Below are 20,645 nucleotides of genomic sequence, written 5' to 3'. Positions count from 1 at the left end.
CAATATTATTTTTTTTATTTACACTTTCATTTAGATCCAAGTATTTAGTCGGGGATAAAAAAACAGGCTTAATTCTTGTTCGAAAAAAAGTCAAGATTTATAAGTTGAGTAATGTCAATCCACATTCTTCAAAGATTTTTATTATGAAAATAGTTACTTAGTACTCGTCAAAAATTCGAATGTGTATTATAAAATACGTTGAAATATCGAACAAAAGACACATGTCGGTATGTTTCCTCGAGCAACGAAATTTCTGGTAACAACGATAGACGTGTTCATCTGTGTCGGGATGCATTTATATTTAAGATCCACTTCGATTCCTTCGTTTTTTTCGTCTGAAAATCGAAAATCGATTTTCTATTTTGTATTCTGGCGACGACACGTGCCGTGAGCGCCACTCGTCATCCCAGGGGCATCTCCGAGGAAATTGTCTGTCGTTCCCTCAACCGGAGCTTGCTCCGTTTTCACTCTTCCGCGTCGCGATGCGTAGCTTTGCGCCACGTTGTTTGCTGAAGGCGAATCCGCGTCTTTCAATTCTTCCAATATAATAAGATCCCCCATTGGGGATTTTTCGATCGCCGCGACATGCAGCAAAATGATATTTCGGACATATGTCCAGTATCGAAACTTTGACGCCTTTAGTAATAGTTTTGCTACGACATTTTCCTTTCGATGTCCACCATTTTTGGTGGACGATAAAATCATTTTAGTAATGTATTCTGACGTATTGTTAATTAACACTTTTATTTTTTATATATTCTTACAATATGTGCTATATGTTCTTACAAAACGTTATAAACTATTAATATAATTAGAAATGTACAATTATTTTTATCTTTAAATACATTAAATAACATTGCATAATATGATATATATGTCTACAATAGAAACAAATTATATATATATAATTATTTATTTAATATATTAAGTAATTTGATAATTGTTTATAATATTTTATATGTTCTTTGCATAATCTGTGATTTCCTTGTTATGAGCAACGCCGATATTGAAAAGTTTTGATTTGACATTATTGAAAGTAGCAATGATGATTGCTCAGTATTGGTTCTCAGAATATTGACAGAATAAATATATCGAATAAAATTTGAAAAAAAAAAAATAGGGCTCTTTTGTGGCTATCGTCAACGCGAGCGGAAATTCGCGTGTCAATCTGCAATTCCGCTTTTCCTCCCGCTGTCGCGTAATTTCGTCCCGCCTTTAGCCAGAGAAATTAAACATCACGAGGAAAAAAAGAACTCAATCCGGTGGATTCGCGCGTGCCATAAAGTCTCTCGGCAATCGGCCTCGTTGGTCTACTGGGTGCCCTGTCGCGCGAGTTTTCACCACAAATCTCTCGGCGAACGTAAATTTTGCTCTCAATCAAACTTTAGCTGCACGTAAAGTATTTTCTTAATTTATTGTGTGTAAAATATATTAATATTTAAATCCCGTTTTAAATTTCTATTAAAGTTAGTAGTGGAATTAAATGAATCGAGGAAGGCATGGCAGATTGTACATTAAAGACTTCATCTTTTATCCTAAATCATAATTTTTTTTTTTACATCGCTTCGTTGAATCTTCGAGCGACAAGTTATTTTCAGTTTACGAAAACGATAAAAATAAAAAAAAAAAAAGACTAGCTAAGAGAAATGTACGAATGGAGATTGCGAGAAATGTTTTTCCGGTCATTGCTGTTTCTCGTAGTTCTTCTTAGTTCTTCGACAAGAAAGACGAATCGTTAGGGAAATGTCGTCGTTGCCTAGTAGGATTGTAAAAGAATCGTACGCGGTAGGTGCTTAGGAGGCAGCCTCGATATCAACGTGGTTTGCCCCTTATTGCTCTGCTTACTTGCACATCGTACGTTACGATCGTGCTCGCGTTTCGATTTAGCGGAAAGTAAGAAGCATGAGGGACCATTCGGAAAGAAAAAGAGAGGGAAGAATATATCCAAGACGGAAAAACGAAAAACAAAGAAAAAGAGAGTACTATTCATGAAGAATATATGTCACGTGTATCAAGAAAAGTAAATCATATTAAAGGAAAAATGTAACGTATAGAATTTTTTGTGTGACCACTCGCACACGTTATGAAAAGAATGATAATTTGTCCATAGAATAGAAAACTGATATCTAGAATTATTTATTTATAATATAATAATGATGAAAAATAAGAAAAATAAGAATATCAGAATTATAATGTTACAATTATACTTATTTTGTTTCTCTTTGTAAGTTAGCTTATATATGCTAGAACAGTATATTATTCAATTTCAACAAACCGTCAAAGAAAATTGGTAATTCCTAAAGCAAAATATAGAGAGTTAATCTTTAATCTTTATTAACAATACAAGTTTCATTACATCACTCGTTGATTTCACTCATAATTAATCTTACATTTAAATTTAATTCTCAAGGAAGAAGGATCAATTATAATATATCAATAATAATAAGATTAAAATTAAACATGTATGCAGTCTTTAGCATACAATAGACGATTGATCTTAGTGCATAGCAATAGCAAACAAGCAAATAGATAATACTCGCTGTACCTATTCGGACGCGATGACTCATACGCGTCATACTCCTGGAGACGCGACGAAGGTTGCATACAACATCACCCTCGACAATAGATTCCCCCCCGGGGGAAGAAAGCCCGGGGTATCATTCGCGTCGGGGGCCGACGGTGCTATCCTCCGATTCCGTCGATTCCGCCGACGCCAGGTACAACAGTGCGAAACAGTCGAGCATTACCGAAAGTAGCGCGGAATCTCGCGCGCCAGAAGCTCGAAATTCCTGAACCGCAATTTCCTTCTCTCCTTCTTCTGTCTCTTTACCGCTCCGCCCCTTTCGCCGCCGCCCCCATTCTCCTCTCGCCTCCTCGCCTCCTCCGGAAAGGCGAGGCGCCGTCTCATCTCCGTCGTGCCGTTAAACGTTCTCTCCTGCTAGAACGAACGCTTATCCGATCTCCTCTCGCCTCGCGCTTTGTGTTCCGTCGATCCGGAACGTCGGAGAGTCGGCTTATTTGCCAGACGAGCGTGGGGTGAGGCAGACGTCATCCCACGTTTTTCGGGGCGCGGGTCGTCGGTATTTTGGATTTTCCTATTCATTGCGCGCGACGTCACTCTTCGATTTTCCCGTTTTACCGCGCGTTACGCTACGAATTTTCTCATTTGTTGCACATTACGCTTCACTCGCTCCGCCAAATTTCACCGACACCCATCGTCTTATTCCATACTGATATTTCTGATTTTTTTTTTTTTTTTTTTTCATTGGTATTGTATGAGAATAGTTCTTTTTTTTCTCTTTTTTTTTTTTTTAAATAGAACGGAATTGAATTACCTCAAGAAACAAATGTAATCCGCGCGTTTTTAAATTACTAAAATGGATTATTCGATGAAAAAGGCATTTTTATGTCATTTTAATTCTTTTTTTTTTTGTAGAGTTTTAAATTCGCTTATTTTAAATACGTACACACACGAGAGTATAAATACACCTTTTTTTTATGTATTGTTAATCTTGTAAAATTTGTAATTTACTTTGCGAAACTTAAAAATGTGAACATGCGAAATTGATTACAGTTATTGTGCTCTAAAAATGTGAAACGGGCGATATAAATGTCAGAAAATTTTTCGTATTTTCACATTTTTTACGACTCATATTTTTTGTTGAATTTTGTGGTACTTTTGCGCTCAGTATTACACCAGTTTCATTCTATTTTCATTCACACATTTATAATTCTCTAACATAGTGCTCATAACGGAAATTTTTTTTTAGTTTGAGTTTTCGTGCGAAAATTTCTTTGATATTTGTACATGTTATTTTACATTATTTACGTATTATAGTTACGTACGTAACTAAATGCTTTAGTAGTTGTAACGAAAGTAAAAATTGAATGTAGTCACAAAAGAATCGACGAGATTCATTTCTGGTTTCGTATTCAATACTTTTGTTTCTTTTATGATGGTACGAAATTATATTATAGATTGCGGGTGATAATGAAGGTAATAATTCAACGTGACGAGGTAATCAACGCCGTTGTCTCTTCCAGATTCTTAATCGTGTCATCTGTCTGTTGGCTGTTAGAGGAAGTTTTAAATTATACATCAAGATTTATATTTTATATATTAACAAAGACCCATACGCCTCTCCTCAACTTTTTCCAGAAAGATTTTTTAAATATTTCTCGATATCGACGTTATGATACATTTAATAATACATACTGTGTGGTAAAGTGCGGACATAATACTATAGTGGAATAGAAATTCAAAATGTTGGGTGTGGCTTTATAATAAATTTAACAATAATTAAATAAAATGTAATATTTGAAAATTGCAACTAAAATGCTATGTTAATTTAAATAAGTTCAATTCTTCTCAGTTCAAGTCGGTTAATATAAATAAATAAAGTCTTGATAATTAACAAAGAAACACAATAGATATCGTACATATTATAATTGATTTTTACATATAATTATAATTGATTATGGAGTACATAAATAAAGCATCAGATTTTCCTTAAAAATGTTATCTCTAAAAATGTTATCTAGCGAAAATGTACTTTTATTTTGCGGTGCCATTATGCAACTTTTTCATATCTTGCATATCAAATGTGAATATTATTAAGGAGAAATAGCAGCGATAACATGAAAGCCGAGCCAAAAGTTGCAATTAAATACGTACAATAATCCATTGTACCTGTATTATCGCTCCAATTTTAAATGCAACATTAATATGCATGGTTATATAACTGACACAACGTATGAAAAACTGATATTTATAATGGAAAAAGATTTATAATATTTTTTATGAGTGCATATGTCATCTAACTGGCGTTCCCTAGCTTTCCGGCACACTGTAAACACGACAGAAAAGTAGCTTTTTCCACGACACCATTACATTTGCGTGCGTTACAGCGGTCCTGTTAATGCGAAGGCGCTATTTCTAACTCGTAACGCTTCCCGGTTGGAGAATTTAATTTTTTACGCGTAACGCTGCGCTGTAATATCATTCCTTTAGCAAGTCTCGGTAAAAATGCATTAACCCATTACTGGCTGGTCCCGTGTATGTGCCGTGTAATGTATAACGGTGTGAAAATTTCATCGCTCGGTGGTATTGTGCCGTAGCCGTCGATACTGAGAAGGTAGGCCGGCGCGCTTATGGGGGCGCCGCTAGTATAACCATTATTGGCCAATTAATTGTACAATGTCAATAATACAACGCCTACGTTTAATTATAAACAGGGAAAGCGCCCGTGATCGATTTAATTATGTTACATCGCCGTGCGCCGGAAATGGCGATACCAATCGAGACTAATGCGTCGGAAATTGGATTCAATCAACGCAACGCAAAGAGAAATTTGGGAAACGAACATCCGGCCTATCTATCCGCGGACGGTCGGACAATATTCTCGATTTGTTGAAACCGCAACGGAAGGGTTTTACGATCGGTGGCCGCGATAAGCGATTACCGACCGTCGCGGTTTCGATCTTAATTATTTCCGCCAGCGAAAGTTCTGATTACCGGCCACGTAATTAAAAATCTACGATTAATAAATTGCGCGAAAGTTGGAAACCGAGGAGCCGAGTTGAAACGAGTTGGAGCTAAAAATAAACTGGAAATTTTTTTAAGAAACTTTACTCGAGGATGTTACGTGTACATTCTCGCATTCTCGCATTCTCGCATTACTCAACGCGAATTCAAGAGCGATCGCTCGAAAGACAGCCAATTGCCTCGCTAGATCCTCTATCGTGAGATCCACGATTCTGATATTGTGTTTCCTCAACGTCAGCACTTCCGTGCGGTGCGTTTCCGTGCTCGTCGCTCTGTCGGATAATTCCGAACGATCGTTTTCCTCCTCGCTGTGGAAAAGCGCTATGGGAAACGGAACAGATAAGCCGATGTCGTTGACGTTACTCTAACGACAGTGATATCGCGTTTTTTTTTTTTTTTTTTCTTTTCGGCACGTTTCGCACTGAGCTGAAATTTAACACGTTCGCCATAGTAATTTCCCGATTATCCTCACCCTAGCGAATCCAAATAGAATTCTCCAAATGGAGATTTTACGTTTCGAAGAGCAGCGTACTTAATCCTCTAACAAAATACTAAAAAAGTATACATATTTTTCTGAAAATTGAAACTGTAATTTTGTTTAAAATTTTTTATTATTTTCACATGTAATTTCATGTGCAATTTTTTTACACCGATTTACGCACATATATTATATTTATGTTTTTCGTGAACGAAGGGTGAATTATTTCTTTTTGCGGCTGTCGATCGCGAAAAACATTCTGGTTTCGCGATTGTTTTACGCGCGTGGTGATTGCGCCGACAGACGGAGAGCAGATATAAAATCGAGACTACAGTGAAACGGGGGGAATGTTTCGACGAGGGTATCGTTTCTCACACCGCAGTAAACGATATTTGTTTTTGGCCACTTTATCGACTCAGAAATCAGATATATATATTATGGTTAATCTTCTGATAGACAGATAGATAGATAGATAGAATAGATACATAGAGAGAGAAAAAAAGAGAGAGAGAGATATTCCTGTTGGTTGATGCCCACTTCTGAGAATGTTTTTGCAGGGTAGGATTTCATAATTTTATAATTTTGTGTGCCAGAAACGTATCAAGGATCGCAAAAATTACACAAAAGTTCGTTTCTTTATTCGATTTTACAGAAACACGTATTTTTTGTGAGACATACGTGAGCATTATCTATTTTATCCGGTTCATGCTCCGTTTTATGTTTCCCTTTTATCTTTTCTATTTCACTCGCTTATTTCTCTTGGTGAATGATTTTTCGATGTTCCTTTTGCGTTGAATGTCAAGCTGTCAATATTGGACTCATCACAGAGTCGAATTTGCGCTCGCGATTTATACAGGATTGGCATCAATCAGCATTGCAGAAAAACGACATCAATGCCTGCGATATGTCGTGGATTTTGTTTTTTTTTTTTTTTTTTTTTTTTTTAACAAAGGGTTTCCTTGTTTCGTACGTGAAGTTTTCATTTTCATCGTATTTCCGGTATATTATTAACCACTGAACGTCAATGCATTCAACAGTAATATCGAATTTTAAGGGTCGCGACGAAATTTTACGAAATTTAGCATTACGAAATATTCGATAGATATCAGACTTCGATAAATATTAGACATCCATTCTATTTATCTATAGAATCTGAAATATTCAGAAATATTATCGTTAAATAAATATTTTCGTAACATCAAGATACAGAAATAATAACATTGATTTTTGGCCATTTCTTTTTGATATATCTGTAAATAGAAAAAAAAAATAACTGATCGACATGATTTTCGTACATTTTCGACATTGTAGCCTTCCTTCCCCTTTCCACCCTCCCACGCAAACGTTCATTTTAACAATATTGTGTTTATATTTGAGAGTATCATTGTCAAGTTATGGGAGGGATAATTATATTCGCGTCGTTCTACATTTAACATATACGCGATCGCGTTGACGTTGATGGGGTTGAATAGCGGATCGCGGCAACGATATTGGCGGTACGTGGTTGGCATTACGTAACGAGAGCCGATGCGAGTCCGCGATCGAGGATTTTGCGGCAGACGGATATCCCGACGAACGTGGACGACGTGAGCGAGCCAGAGTGAACGGATTGCCGCACACGCGCCGCGAATGCGCCTGCGATGCAATTTGCGCGATATTCTCTATGGTTCGCTAGTGATTCCCACTTACTCGTATCTCTGCGTGTGCGATGCTGTGCGTGCGTGCGTGCGTGCGTGCGTGCGTGCGTGCGTACGTGCGTGCGTGCATGCGTGCATGCGTGCGTGTGTGCGTGCGTGCGCTCGGATTTCGCACGTGTGTCGCGTCGTGACGAGGTGTCATAGGATAACTCTCGATCCTGACGTTAAAGCAGAAAGACAGAGTAGCCTTTTTTATTGGATATTCATAAATGAATTAATGCGCATGAATGGTTCAAGAGCGCTGAGAAAATAAATACTCCCGTGTGTAATAGCAAAGATAAATATTTCAGAGCGACGGTTATTGAAATCTTAAATTCGCGCAGTCTTCCTTCATATATATATATATATATATATATATATATATATATATATATATATATTGTGTGTGTGTGTGTGTGTGTGTGTGTGTGTGTGTGTGTGTGTGTGTATTTGCATTTTTTATCTTATTTTATTGTCTTGTTTGTCTTATTTTATTTAATAATCTAATGTTTGATTATTGGACAAATTATTACTATTATAGTTATTAGAAGTAAAAGATATAATTTGTGTTATAAAGTAATTATAAAATATAAGAGTGAAATATAGAAGATATTTCTTTTTCACTTTACAAAGGTTGTACATCAATCGGAATTAAATAATAATTGCAATAAAAAACAAATTTGAATTTTTGCAAAATTTACACGTATAAATCCATATTTCTTTATAATGGAGTAATCTTCCTGTCCGATCAGATTTATTTTTTTCTGCTACTTTCGAAACACATGCTAACCCCATTTAGGGTACATTAATTTTAATACGCGCATTATTCATCTCGCGCGATTTAATCTTTGAAACGGCGATTACGCTTTCTTTCTCGCCGTCATCAATCGTCGAGTTCTAAATACGCTGTACTTTCGACATTCCGCGCAGAATGGATCTGAAAACGGCATCTGAAAACATGCAAGAAACTTGGAAATTGACTTTTTTCAATCTCTCGCTGTATTTCCTCTTCCTCCCGTTCCCCCACGTTAAATCTTAACTTGGCCGTGCGCGATGACAACTTACAAGACTATGCACCCGCTGGGAACATCCGCGTATGTCGTGTATAGGTATAGCCATAGCGATAACCCGCAGGTCACCGTGAGACATTCTTCAGCGGTTTGATTTAGTGGCCCTCTCAAACTACCCTCCGCCAGCCCTCTGGCCCGCTTATCTAGCGTTGCTCAGAACGCTTGTTCGCCCACCACCGCGTTTTCCACCCCGATGCAATATACGTCCGTGCCGTGCAGTTTACCACCACGAAACGAATCGGAAGTGTGGCGGAAGTGCGCGCGCGCACGAGCGTTCTAAAGGCGCGTACAAACTGTGCAAACCACGCGGTCCACGAGCGGAGGATAAGTTTTGCGCTGTGCTGCGCGAACGTGTTCCCATTGCATGGAACACACACGTTGCGCAGAACGCCGGTTCAACTATCAGTTCCGTAACGTGGATGTATTTCGGAATTACCTTTATCCTCTCTCTCTCTCTCTCTCTCTCTCTTTCTCTCTCTCTCTCTCTCTCTCTCTCTCTCTTCCCCCTCCCCCCTTCGAACACTGATCAAATGCTACTATTTGGCTAACCGTTGGTCAAACGATCGCAAAGAGAAAATTCGTTAATAGTTGGCGAAGAATTTGGCAGCGATGTTTGGTTTAAAGGCGACCATTTAGAGACGCCTGTATATTTAATAGCGAGGAAACGATTGATTAATTTAATTATATAGTGTTAGAGATACAGATCGTTTAATAATATTTTAATTTTGATAATATAATCGTAAAAATTGTTTTTCTAATTGTAAGAAGAGATATAAAAATGATTTAAATTTAGATGAAAATTAACTCGAGACGAGACGCCACTTGTAAATTAATTAATTTAGGTGATCACTTGCGACTTTCGGTGCACGCTAGAGCAACCGATAGTGTGCACGGGCCTTAACGCAAGTTTGTTGCAGACACGGGATGATGAATCGCTCGCTCTATCTCTTCTTTAGATCTTATGACTCCGCACCGTGACGTACTGAATCCCGCGGGAGCTCGGGCTCGATAAATAAAGTGGATTTAAGTACGCCATCAAAGCGCGTTCAGCTCCCTGAAAGAAATCATCTTGATGTTACAATTAAGTTCACTGTAGCTAGTCGTCCGCCGTCAGATTTCTCCGCCCATACACGTTCGCGAAATCCTTATAGAAGTTAGTCACGCTGAAAACGGCGTGGGTCAGCTTTCAAAAACACACGAGAATGCACCGATATAAGCGTCTACCAGGATAAAAGGCTCCCACTGCAGGATACCTCGCTTCTACGTTATTAATCTTTAATGATAGATGTCCCTTTGACATGCTGGACATCAATTTCTCCTTGAGGTAGCTGAGGTGGCAAAGAAAAAAAAAAATGACGAAACAACTTTTAAATCCGTAAAATTCCGCTAAAGCCTAGAGAATTAATTAAATTCGCAAATGTAATTTTCACATATAATATTTACGATCGATTTTACTTGATTGAAATTTATGCATCGGCCTTCCTCTAGATAGCAACTGTAACTGCCCCGGGTATCTTCGTAACTGACTTTTTAAATTAGAATTCCGTTCAGGCGGAGCGCGTGTCAAATTAAATGAAAAAACCAACGTTTTGTTTTACGGTACAATTGACATCTTTTCGCGCTTGGTTATACCGCAATTTTCTCGCAGATTGCACCGTACGTTCTGTACAGGATGCTTTATCCTGACATTTCCGTTCAGGCTTGTAACAGGGCCCGTTCATTCGTTCGTTCGTTCGTTCGTTCGTTCGTTCGTTCGTTCGTTCGCTCGCTCGCTCGCTCGTTCGTTTGCTCGCTCGTTCGCTCGCTCCGGCTGGCATATCTATTTCACCGTTTGCTCCTAAGGGTACTACGAGTCCCAGAGTATTAATAAATTGCGCTGCATTGTATTCTGCTCTATGCCGGTTCCCAGCACCTCCGCTGCCTGCACCACTATCGCCCCCGTTCTCATCCGTTTTCTCGTCTTTTTACTCTTCTGCCCGCGCGCAGCTGCCGCGACGAGTATCTCCCATCGGGATTACCGGCGGCGCGTCGGAAAACGCGAGCGAGAACGCGACGGCACTATCGCTTCCCAGAAAGCTACCGGGATGGATTTAAGGGATTTCAGGGAAGAATCGCCAAGGTCGACGCGGATCGGAGGATTTGGCTAACGCCCGCGAGTGACGCACGATTCTACGGATGCCGGAAAGGAACGTCGGTCATCGCCGAGGAAACTCCGCCGTCTTTCGCTTGATTCGTTTTATTGGAGTCTCCTGTATTTGGGATTAATGTCATAATCTGGCATTCATTCCCGGTTCTGGGAACCGTGTCACGTGAAAATCTCGACTTTCGATCGGGAGGGATTATCATGGCGTTTCTTTCCTTAGTCTCCTTTTTTTCTTCATCTCGATTTCGCGTGATTTTTAACTGACGTCGCCTGCAGCCGTTCGAGCTGAATCATCCTCGAATTGGGTGGATTTCTTCACAATGGAAACGCTACAAAGGCGACGACGGTCTAAAGATTCACGCGGGAATCTCTACGCTAATCGCGTCTGAAACGGATCAGTTCAATTCGCCAATGTCTTTCTCGCTTTATTGCATCGCCATCCAGCTGGCGGAAGTAAGGCGTTAATGGGGCGGATGACATAGAGCGAGAGAGGGCAGGTCGAGGGGGACTATCACTCATGCAACTGGTAACAAACGCACGGTAAAACTCTCTTCTGGAGAGTCGCCGAGTCTTCGCGACGACGGAACAAAAGATCGCGTCAAAGTTGGGCGCTTCGTCATTTTTAGTAGCGACGACGTGACCTCGCGTTTACGTCCTCATCCTCGCGAAGAAGGAGATTCGATCACCGGTAATACTTGCAGGAGAAAGTCCACTTATTCGAGATCGTTAAAATTCTCGTACAGAAGGATGTCGTTTCAAGAAATTTATGAGAGTATAAAACATTTTACAATCACTAATAAAAAATGGAAACATATTACAGCCGGATAGAATCTGTGACGAATTCTCGTTACAGAGTAACGAAAAATTTGTTTTAAATATTCTCTAAAAAATTTTTTAAATTCAAAACTCCAAACTCAATATAATCAACTTTAATCTAATTTTCGTAATTGGCTTTCTTCGACTATCCATTATTTTTGTATCGGTCGCGTTAAACCCGTCGTTTACGATACGAGACGAATTATCGTTCGGCAGAAAAACTTTGCGAGTGTACGAGCTGAAGCGGAAAAGTATTTTGCACGATACATCGCGTTGAATTTAGGATTAAATATCGTTGGCGCCTCGTTTCCGCGAAATAATCAAGAATATCAAAATTCCGCATGGTCGAGCGAGAATTTCGGCAGGCGCCATTCGGCCGCGCTTCGGAAGGAGGAAGCCCTCGAGCCAGTCCTTGACCCGCCCTTGTGAAATTTGCGTCATGGAACCAACGGACGTGCCGCGCACAAGTTGGACGTAAAATTGCCAGCGGAATACGGAAATATGCGAACGGGCCTTCCGGCGTCATCGCTAGCCGAGTTATAACGCCCGCTAGTGAAACTAGCGAGGCATGCTCCGCGGAATATCTTTGAGAGATAGCGATAGTCTTGCATCTCCTTTCTTTGCAATACTCCTTTTTAGCTACATGTGTAACGTAGCTCGTGGCCGGCATCCACGCGAGTGAAATTTTTTGATCAGATTGAAATTGACTCTTGGCTCGCAAAAATGCTCGAGAATTCGAGAATGGAAGCTCGCAACAATTGAAAATTAATAGCTTTCCGCAAAATTCACTTCAAAACAAGATTGACTAGTAAACAAGATCTTAATTCTCTTCTTAAGCTGTGGTAATAAAAAAACGAGTTAATTCACGAGTCAATTTATCGATTGGCTAAGAATTCAGTTAACGAAAGAGGAAAAAAAGTGTCTGAAATTGATCATTTTATTACATGAGGTAAAAGCAAATCCACGGTTTTTCAAATAAACTCACACGATATACATCGCTGTTTCTGAAGAGATAAAAATGGCTAAAGTGAAAGAACTGGGGCAAGTAATCCTCTTTCACACGAAAGATAACTCGAGATTGAGAGGAGCAAGTGATGCACTTTGCCACTCTTGGGCTACTTAGATCCTCGAGAAGTCCGAAGAACGTCGAAGTAGCTGTCTCGAGCTCACCGCGAAAATTTCGGATAAAGCTCGATGGTAAAATAAAGCGCGCGCTTTTCTTTTTTGCGAATTGCGCCCGAGCTCCTCGCGAATTGCTCTTCAATTTTCGAGCCGCGGCTCCGGAGGAAGGCGCCGTGAAAGAATTTCAAGTAGGCGACACGTGTAAAGCATCGGCGGTGTAAAAACAGCTTCGGGAAGTGATTCTACTTTGCGGCGCGATGCAGTTTTGGTTGATTCCGACTAAGTTCCGGAAAACTCCGCCGACGAAAGTTGCGCCGTTTCGGAAGTCGATTCTTACGACTTCCTCTTGAAGGGTCGAATCATATCAGAGTAATGTGGAAGCTACGCCTGTGTGAATTGTTTGTGGAAAACACTGCGTTATATGATTTATTTAAATACGAAAAAAACACGGAATAATATAGAATAAGTGAAGCAATATCACGCGTATCACCTTTAATTTCTCGAGCTAATTTAAATTTATTTAAACCCAATGAAAAATCATTTTTTTTTTCTTTAAGATCAATTAGATCACTTATTTTGAAAAAATGTGTATTAAATTATATAAATATATACGGAAATAATTTAAAGAAATTTTTTAAGTAGAAAGAAATACAATTTCATTCAAAACTTACTGAATGAACGAGAAGAATAAAATGATATCCGTGATGCTATTAGTTCTGCTTAATATCCTTTGTATTCTTTGTCTGTTTAATATCCTTTATATTCTTCTTGTTAAGATTAATTAATGATAAATGTCTGGTGATGTAATTAAGGTTCACAATCCTTGAATGGAGCAACGAACGGTTTATTAATTATTTTTGATACGTGCACTTATTGAAGCGTTTAGAATTATCGACAGTCATTTCCATCAACCAAATTAAAACGTCGCCACTGTATATAACGTCGTATAACGTTGTATATACATATAGATATAATTATAACCGTCTGGCGTTCAATAAGCTGCCAATTATCTCTAATGAATCGCGTTTAACTTCCAAAATGAGAGCCAATATCGTAAGCGCCGTTGTGCGTATCGTTCGTTAATGTTAATTTTCGATTCAGTAATCTCTGCTCGCTAAATCCAAAAACAAAACCCTTTGATATTCCCGTTGTCGGCAAACAATATCTGAAAAAAATCAGTACTTCTACGGCTTTCTTGTCACGTTCGTTAATTTTCGTTATCGCTATAACGAAAGAGTTCCTCATATACAATCCATTCTTAATATTATTAACATTAATGAAACACAGTACATTGAAATCACGTAATAAATAATAAAATTATACTAATAAATGCGATATTAACTGAAAACTCTGTAATAAATAATTTTTCAATAACATATGTTCTAGAATTTGTGTTAATTAAATTTTGTGTGTTATCGTGTTTCGTGTTGATTGGAAAAATTTAAGAAGATTGAAATGATAATTTAAAGACTAATAATTTAAAGGGAATTACACGACGTCATATTCACGGTGATTATATCGTCCATCACGACATCGTCGGGAGAAACATTTATCGTCTGCGGAAAACACGGCGATGAATGTAGACGGGATTTAGCAAGTTCCGCCATATAATTCAGGAACGACACTTCGAGAGTTACTGCCAAACTTAAGTTGAAACGATATCGAGTCACAAGACCATCGAACCGCCATCGAAGAGTCGCAAGAGGGAAACTTGCGAGTCTTGCACCCTCTTGCTTCTTCATGTTTACGTCTGCGCGAGAACGGTGCCCCTCTCGAACCATTCGAATTCCGGACAATAAGAATGCTGCATTTCTCGGTTTCAGATCGGTGCCCTGAAGAATTATTATCTCTTCTCTCACAACCGACTGCACAAGAGGTCTCTCACCGCGAGCGAGCCGCATCACAAGGCGCTCAGGGATGAACCGCGGGTAAGTCTCGACGCACTTCTATCTTTGTATTCTATTAATTAAGAGACATTCATTACACGAGAACGAGATTTGCTTTATACTCAAAGAGTAAGATATTCGTGTTCGCGAGAGCCGTGGTAGATTTACATCGGGTGAAACGTAGGAAAAATTTAATTAGCTTTGATTATCATATTAAGAACTTTGTTTTCACTAAAAAGTAATCGTGATTAACATAAAATTTTCGCGTGAAGAAACGAGATAATGGAATGCGTGGTCGTAAGAGGCAAAAGCGAATATAGTTAGTACAAAATAATTGTAATCGTAAATAATATATGTATCTCGTAAATAAATAGGAAAGCAGACGTTACACAAATTTATTGAACAATCGGCGCGTTAACGAGTTGTTTCATGATTATAACAATTGTTCAAGGCAGAAAATACATTGCTATGAGCAATCATCGGTTAAATCACTCGGTAAAACTTGAACGCTTAACGATCGGTCAGCGGAAAAGCCGCGTGCGTTTCGACGAACAGCTTAATTGGCCGATTCTGGTTAAGGCACGTTAACGTTCGCGTTTTGGTGACCGAGCTGGACGTTTGGCCAAAATGAAAGAAGACTAATGTAAAATTAATAGAATTACATGAATTACAGCTTATAAAAGGACAAAGAGAGGGAGAGAGAGAATATTTAAATGATTTTCTAAAATGTAAAATTTTGAATTTTCAATAACTTTTTGATAACTATAATAATTAAATATTTACATAGTTGCATTCATTTTTTTGTTATGTATCTTTACTATTAAAAAATTATGAAACTGTTTTAATCATGCTATCTGGTGTTATTGGAAAAAATGCTTTTTATCTTTGCAAGATTGACAGAAAGAAAGAATGATATTAAAAAAGTCTGAAAAATCAATAGAACTGATACTAGAAAGGATGAGTGGCTGAGATATTTTGAGAACAACACTACAATATGTGTTGCGTAAATAGTTCTGTCATGAAAGTGTTGTCTTTTTTCTCAATATGTAACCTTTGCGCTTTCAAAAAATCATTTTTCAGTTTGCGTGCAGTTTTCTATCACTAAATATTCTGTCACTACGTTCTGACAGAACGTTCAACGGTAATGGAACACCTCACAAAGGATCGTAAAATGTTTCTTCCTTTTTTGATTGATCAGAAACATATTTTTGTTCAATTTTCTGTTCTAAATTTAACGTAGTAAACGTTGAACTTTAGTATCTGCTATGAAAAGAATCATAGACGAGGACAAATTTGTTTTATACAACTTTTTGAAACAAAATACTTCTTCTATGACAGTAAAATATTTGCAACATTTAGTCCGTTAATTGCATTCTATTCATATTATTTATATATTTTTCCAGATATTGTCTTCTTTGATGAAAAGAAATGGTATAATTTTTAATGGTTACATTATTATTCAGCAACAATAAATCATAAATCTGCCAGAGTCGTAAATAGTTTATGAAACTCTCTTCTTGTACCTGTGGATTTTTTCCGAATTTTTCACTATAATATCACTTTAGTACTCGCGCGGGAAATACCTGGTGGTCGCTTTAAGTGCACTCTCGGAGAAGCCTCGTCATCCCTTCTCTCACGAGGACGTGGCAAAATATCTCACTGTTTCGAGAGACAATATTGTCGTCGCCGCGTTTTCCGCCATTGTCCTCGTCTCGATAAGCTCCTTCTCGCGGGTGAAAATTACGGAGTAGAAGGGCAGGCGAAGTGGCCGGAAAAATATCGTGCTGAAAAGAGAGGGAGGAAGGGGGAAGGAAAAGGGAGAGAGAGAGAGAAAGAGAAAGAGAAAGAGAAAGAGAAAGAGAAATATACTTCTTCGCATGCATCGCGAAGGATCGTGCGATATAGCATTAATTATGAGCTATGCTCGGAGAACACGTTATCGCGAGGAAAATGCCATTTGCACGGGGCGAACGTGCGGGGGTAACTTCCGTGCGAGATACATTTTTTTCCGAACGCGCCGCGCTCAGAGATCGCCGGGATTTATGACTGGCAAAGCCATGGATACGTGACCGGAAAATCTCTCTCATTCCCCCGACGATCGTGACTGGCTGCTTATTAATTGTGCAGCACGCTTAGTTAACCGCTTAATTGTTCGTTAAAAAATAGACGAGCTACGTTTTATACTTACTCACGTCAGGAAAGGTATAGCGTGGCTCATATCGATGCGAGCGAAACTTACTGCGAATAACGGAGAATTGTAGACACCTCAATTAATTTTTCTTATTATATGCATCTAGAAAAGTATCACATGAAAATCTCTGTCTGGAATATTGGACGAAAATAATATTACGTATAATATCTTTACGTTCGTAATTTCGCTCTCAATTTCAGAACTTTCTCTAATGGAATTATTGGACGTACTGACTGAATTTGAAAATTACAGTTCCCAATAACTTTAGATAGTAAGATAATTTACTATTATTTTCATTAATAGGTCGATTTATACTGATGTTTAGATTTTATTTTTTTATTTCATTTTTATAAAGGAATAACTCTTGACTATTTTAAAGCAAAATGGATAATTCAGTGACTTATTTTATCAAATCATTGTATTTTTATTATATAAATCTACATAAAATATATAATTATTATATCAGTAAAAATGTATACATATTGATAATTAAAATTAACTTTAAGCAAAATAATTTCTTAAATTAAAACGATAACGCGTGAAAGCTTTTTCTTGAATTATTTCTTGTAATATTTGAAATTTCTACTTTTATCTACATCTGTTTATAATTCATAAGAGGAGATAACACCATCTGCTATTCTACTGCACGACTGTCATAATCGTTTGATTTTATGAGACTTTTAGCATGTTCAGTAATCGATTTGAAGCAACATATGTACCAAATTTCTACCTCACACTCATTGTTAGTTTGAAAATTCAGATATTTCTACATTGGCGCGCATCTTCAGTACGACAGTAAAACTCACGCGATTGATCCCGGCGTATTTGGAATCTCGCCAAAATTGCGTGCGATTCGTGAATCTGTTGGTCGGGCTTCGGATCGCATTGCGTGTTCGGATTCGGAACGACGATATGAATGAAACGAGAGGAACGCGGCGCACGCCAGAATTAAAGCTCGTTCCCCGAGGCATTTTTCGGTGATTGTTCGATTTATGATTCTCGATTGAGTCAATCTACCCTGGTGAATTTTCCAACGTCGCAACGTCGCGATGTATTGCTATTTAGCTAATCAATGGGATGATAAACAACGATAGTGCTACGAATACTTAATAAAAGAAGAAAGACAATCTGATTTTTCTGTCATTTTTTTCTCTTGATTTTTAATTTTTTTTTCTATCTATATAATTTTTAATTATCTTTTTACCAAATAATTCAACGAAATAATAAGAGAGCTACCAAATTAATTATAATAATAATCGTGGAACATTTTGCAAAAATATAAATCATGGATTTCCAAAATTTTGATAACTTTGGAAAAGTAAATAGATAAAGATAATAATGATTTAGCATAGGTACAGATACAATAAATTTTACTTTTATTTAATCCTTTTAATAACTCTAGATATTACTGTCTCAATATATCATTGCAATTATATTTAATTATATAAAATGTACTATAATAATTTCACGGGAAATTAATAATTCTTTATGTAGTAAAGCGCCGAAATGCCTTTCATATTTTTGATAATAATGTTTAACTCGCTCGTATCATTAACGAGCCCCATATTTTCGCCTGGCAAAAAACCGACTGATGACATCGATGAAATATTCCGGTCACTTGGGAAAATTTGCGACGTTACCGGCTTACATTAGCATGTAATGTTGCGTGAAACTTAGTGTAACAATGTCAGAGATAACAAAACGTATGGCGGCTAATGGCCGGGGCCCGCCAAGTTATCCAAGTTTATAGCGGGATGACGTAGTGCGAAGTCGATCATAATGGTAATGCAAGAAGACTCGTTGCAAATCCGGTATGCTTTCGGTTGCAGGTGCACTGGTTCCAGCAGCAGCACGAGAAGAAGCGCAAGAAGCGCGACTTCGGCGCCGCGTCCTACCCGTTCGCCGATTATCAGCATTTCTTCAGCGATTTTGGTCCGCGTCCGCGACAGGCCGCCCTGTTCCATCGCCAAAGAAACAGAGGCGTGCCACTTCAGAACCTGTTCACGGACCCGCTCTTCAAGGAACAATGGTACCTGGTAAGTACATCCCGCCGTGCGGACCGCCGCGACAGGATACGTGACAAGAATCGAACGAGCCACTGCTCGGTATCGAAGTCGCTCGACACTTCCGATTATTTCTTTCTCTTTCTCAAGAAGAGTTTATCGATGATGTCAGTTCGAAGAATTTCACGGCGCCGATACTTTCTGAAATCTCTGGCAAAGCAAATACGAGATGTACATTATAGATATATATATATATATATATATATATATATATATATATATATATATATATTACATTGTTTGTTTCAATTAAAAATTCATATATAATCTCAGTGCATATCTCTCCGCGATATATTTAATATTTTCCATTTTAATACAATATAAAAATAATAATAGAAATAAAATAGAAAATGCGATAAAAGCGATATTCTGACATAAATTCTTTCTCGTCATTTTTATTAAAGAATCCCAACTAGAATATTCTCTTCAATTATTATGGCATATGTAATCGCAATTATTCGCTTAATTTTGATGATATTAACGTATCTCGTTAATTAGAGACAAGTTATGTAATTGATCTCGCGAATGTAGATCGTGTTCAATTTTTAGCTGTGGATTAATTATCTGCCGAATCATTGCATATCTTGCGTTGTAATGTAAATGGAGAGACATAGCCGCGTTTCCATTGGGACTCGATGCACTTAAACGAGGTACATATCTTGCGCGAAACGTTCGCATAACTCACATAACTCGGCTCACGTAATCGTAGGCGAATAAACAATTATCGCAGTAATAGCGCCGGTCTTGTACAAACAGTCAATCAGCGTATTTGTTATCCGATTAACGGCCGCGACTAATGCGATCTTATTGAGCGAGTTATCGGATCGATCGACGGTCTGGAGCCATTGAGATTATCGAAAACAATGCATCTCACCGTTGTTTTAAATCTCTTCGCGATGCTGTCAGGCGGAACGTCGCTCTTTCGTTTCAGTTATGTGACTTAAAACGGCTGCAAATTAATCCTCCAGATCGATCACTCTCGGCGCGATCAAAAAGATCGACGTATTTTATTTAAAGCGCTCGAATGAAATTACCTTTAATATATTATCTACAATCATGAGGCGTAACTTAAAAGTAACGTATGTATGAAATTATACAATCATAAAAATATCAGATTTTTAATATTTTTTATGTTAGAGTTTGCAATAATGCGACAAAAATTTTAGAATGTCTAGTCGAAAGTAATTAATTCACGAAAGTAATTCAAATAATAATTTTAATTCGTTGTTTATTGATTTTATTAGACGAGCAATATTTCCAAAAATCCATTTTTTACATTGTAGAAATTACTACAACAGAATTCTATCACATATTTTATGTTCTTTCTTTATTTTTAATCTTAACAGCGATAAATATAAATTTATTATTGTAAATTTATTATTATAAATTTATTACATTTATATACTGTATAAAGAAAAAAATAATAATTTTTAATAGTGAGTAAAATATCTTGATTAATGATGGAAAATATTAAATGCGAGGTGCCGGAGTTTACTTCATAAGTGTAATAAATATCAGCACTTTGGTATATCGCGACCGCGACCGGACTTGGTACTTATTTCTCGCACGACCAGCCGGGCCTTAATGGAGCTGTTGGGCTGTACATGCGTTTTCTTGCGAGAGCGTAAGCAGCTTATAACGCGCAGCCATGCCGT

General features: G+C 37.8%; 1 protein-coding gene across 4 annotated transcripts in view; it reads left to right on the top strand.

Moving 5' to 3' along the window:
• Positions 1–20,645, top strand: part of Fur2 (furin-like protease 2) — a 322,659-nt gene that overhangs the window by 284,819 nt on the left and 17,195 nt on the right. For all 4 annotated transcript variants that reach the window (XM_025217937.2, XM_089083368.1, XM_089083367.1 and 1 more), the window contains exons 3-4: positions 14,674–14,778; positions 18,757–18,963. In XM_025217937.2, the coding sequence (XP_025073722.2) occupies positions 14,674–14,778; positions 18,757–18,963 (312 nt within the window). The remainder of the gene's footprint in view (positions 1–14,673; positions 14,779–18,756; positions 18,964–20,645) is intronic.

Source organism: Pogonomyrmex barbatus, unplaced genomic scaffold (genome assembly GCF_055798465.1).
Source record: "Pogonomyrmex barbatus isolate J1 unplaced genomic scaffold, ASM5579846v1 scaffold7, whole genome shotgun sequence".
Classification (NCBI taxonomy): Eukaryota; Metazoa; Arthropoda; class Insecta; order Hymenoptera; family Formicidae; genus Pogonomyrmex; species Pogonomyrmex barbatus.
The sequence above is the reverse complement of the archived record's forward strand: the minus strand, read 5'-3'. Positions and strand labels throughout refer to the sequence as shown.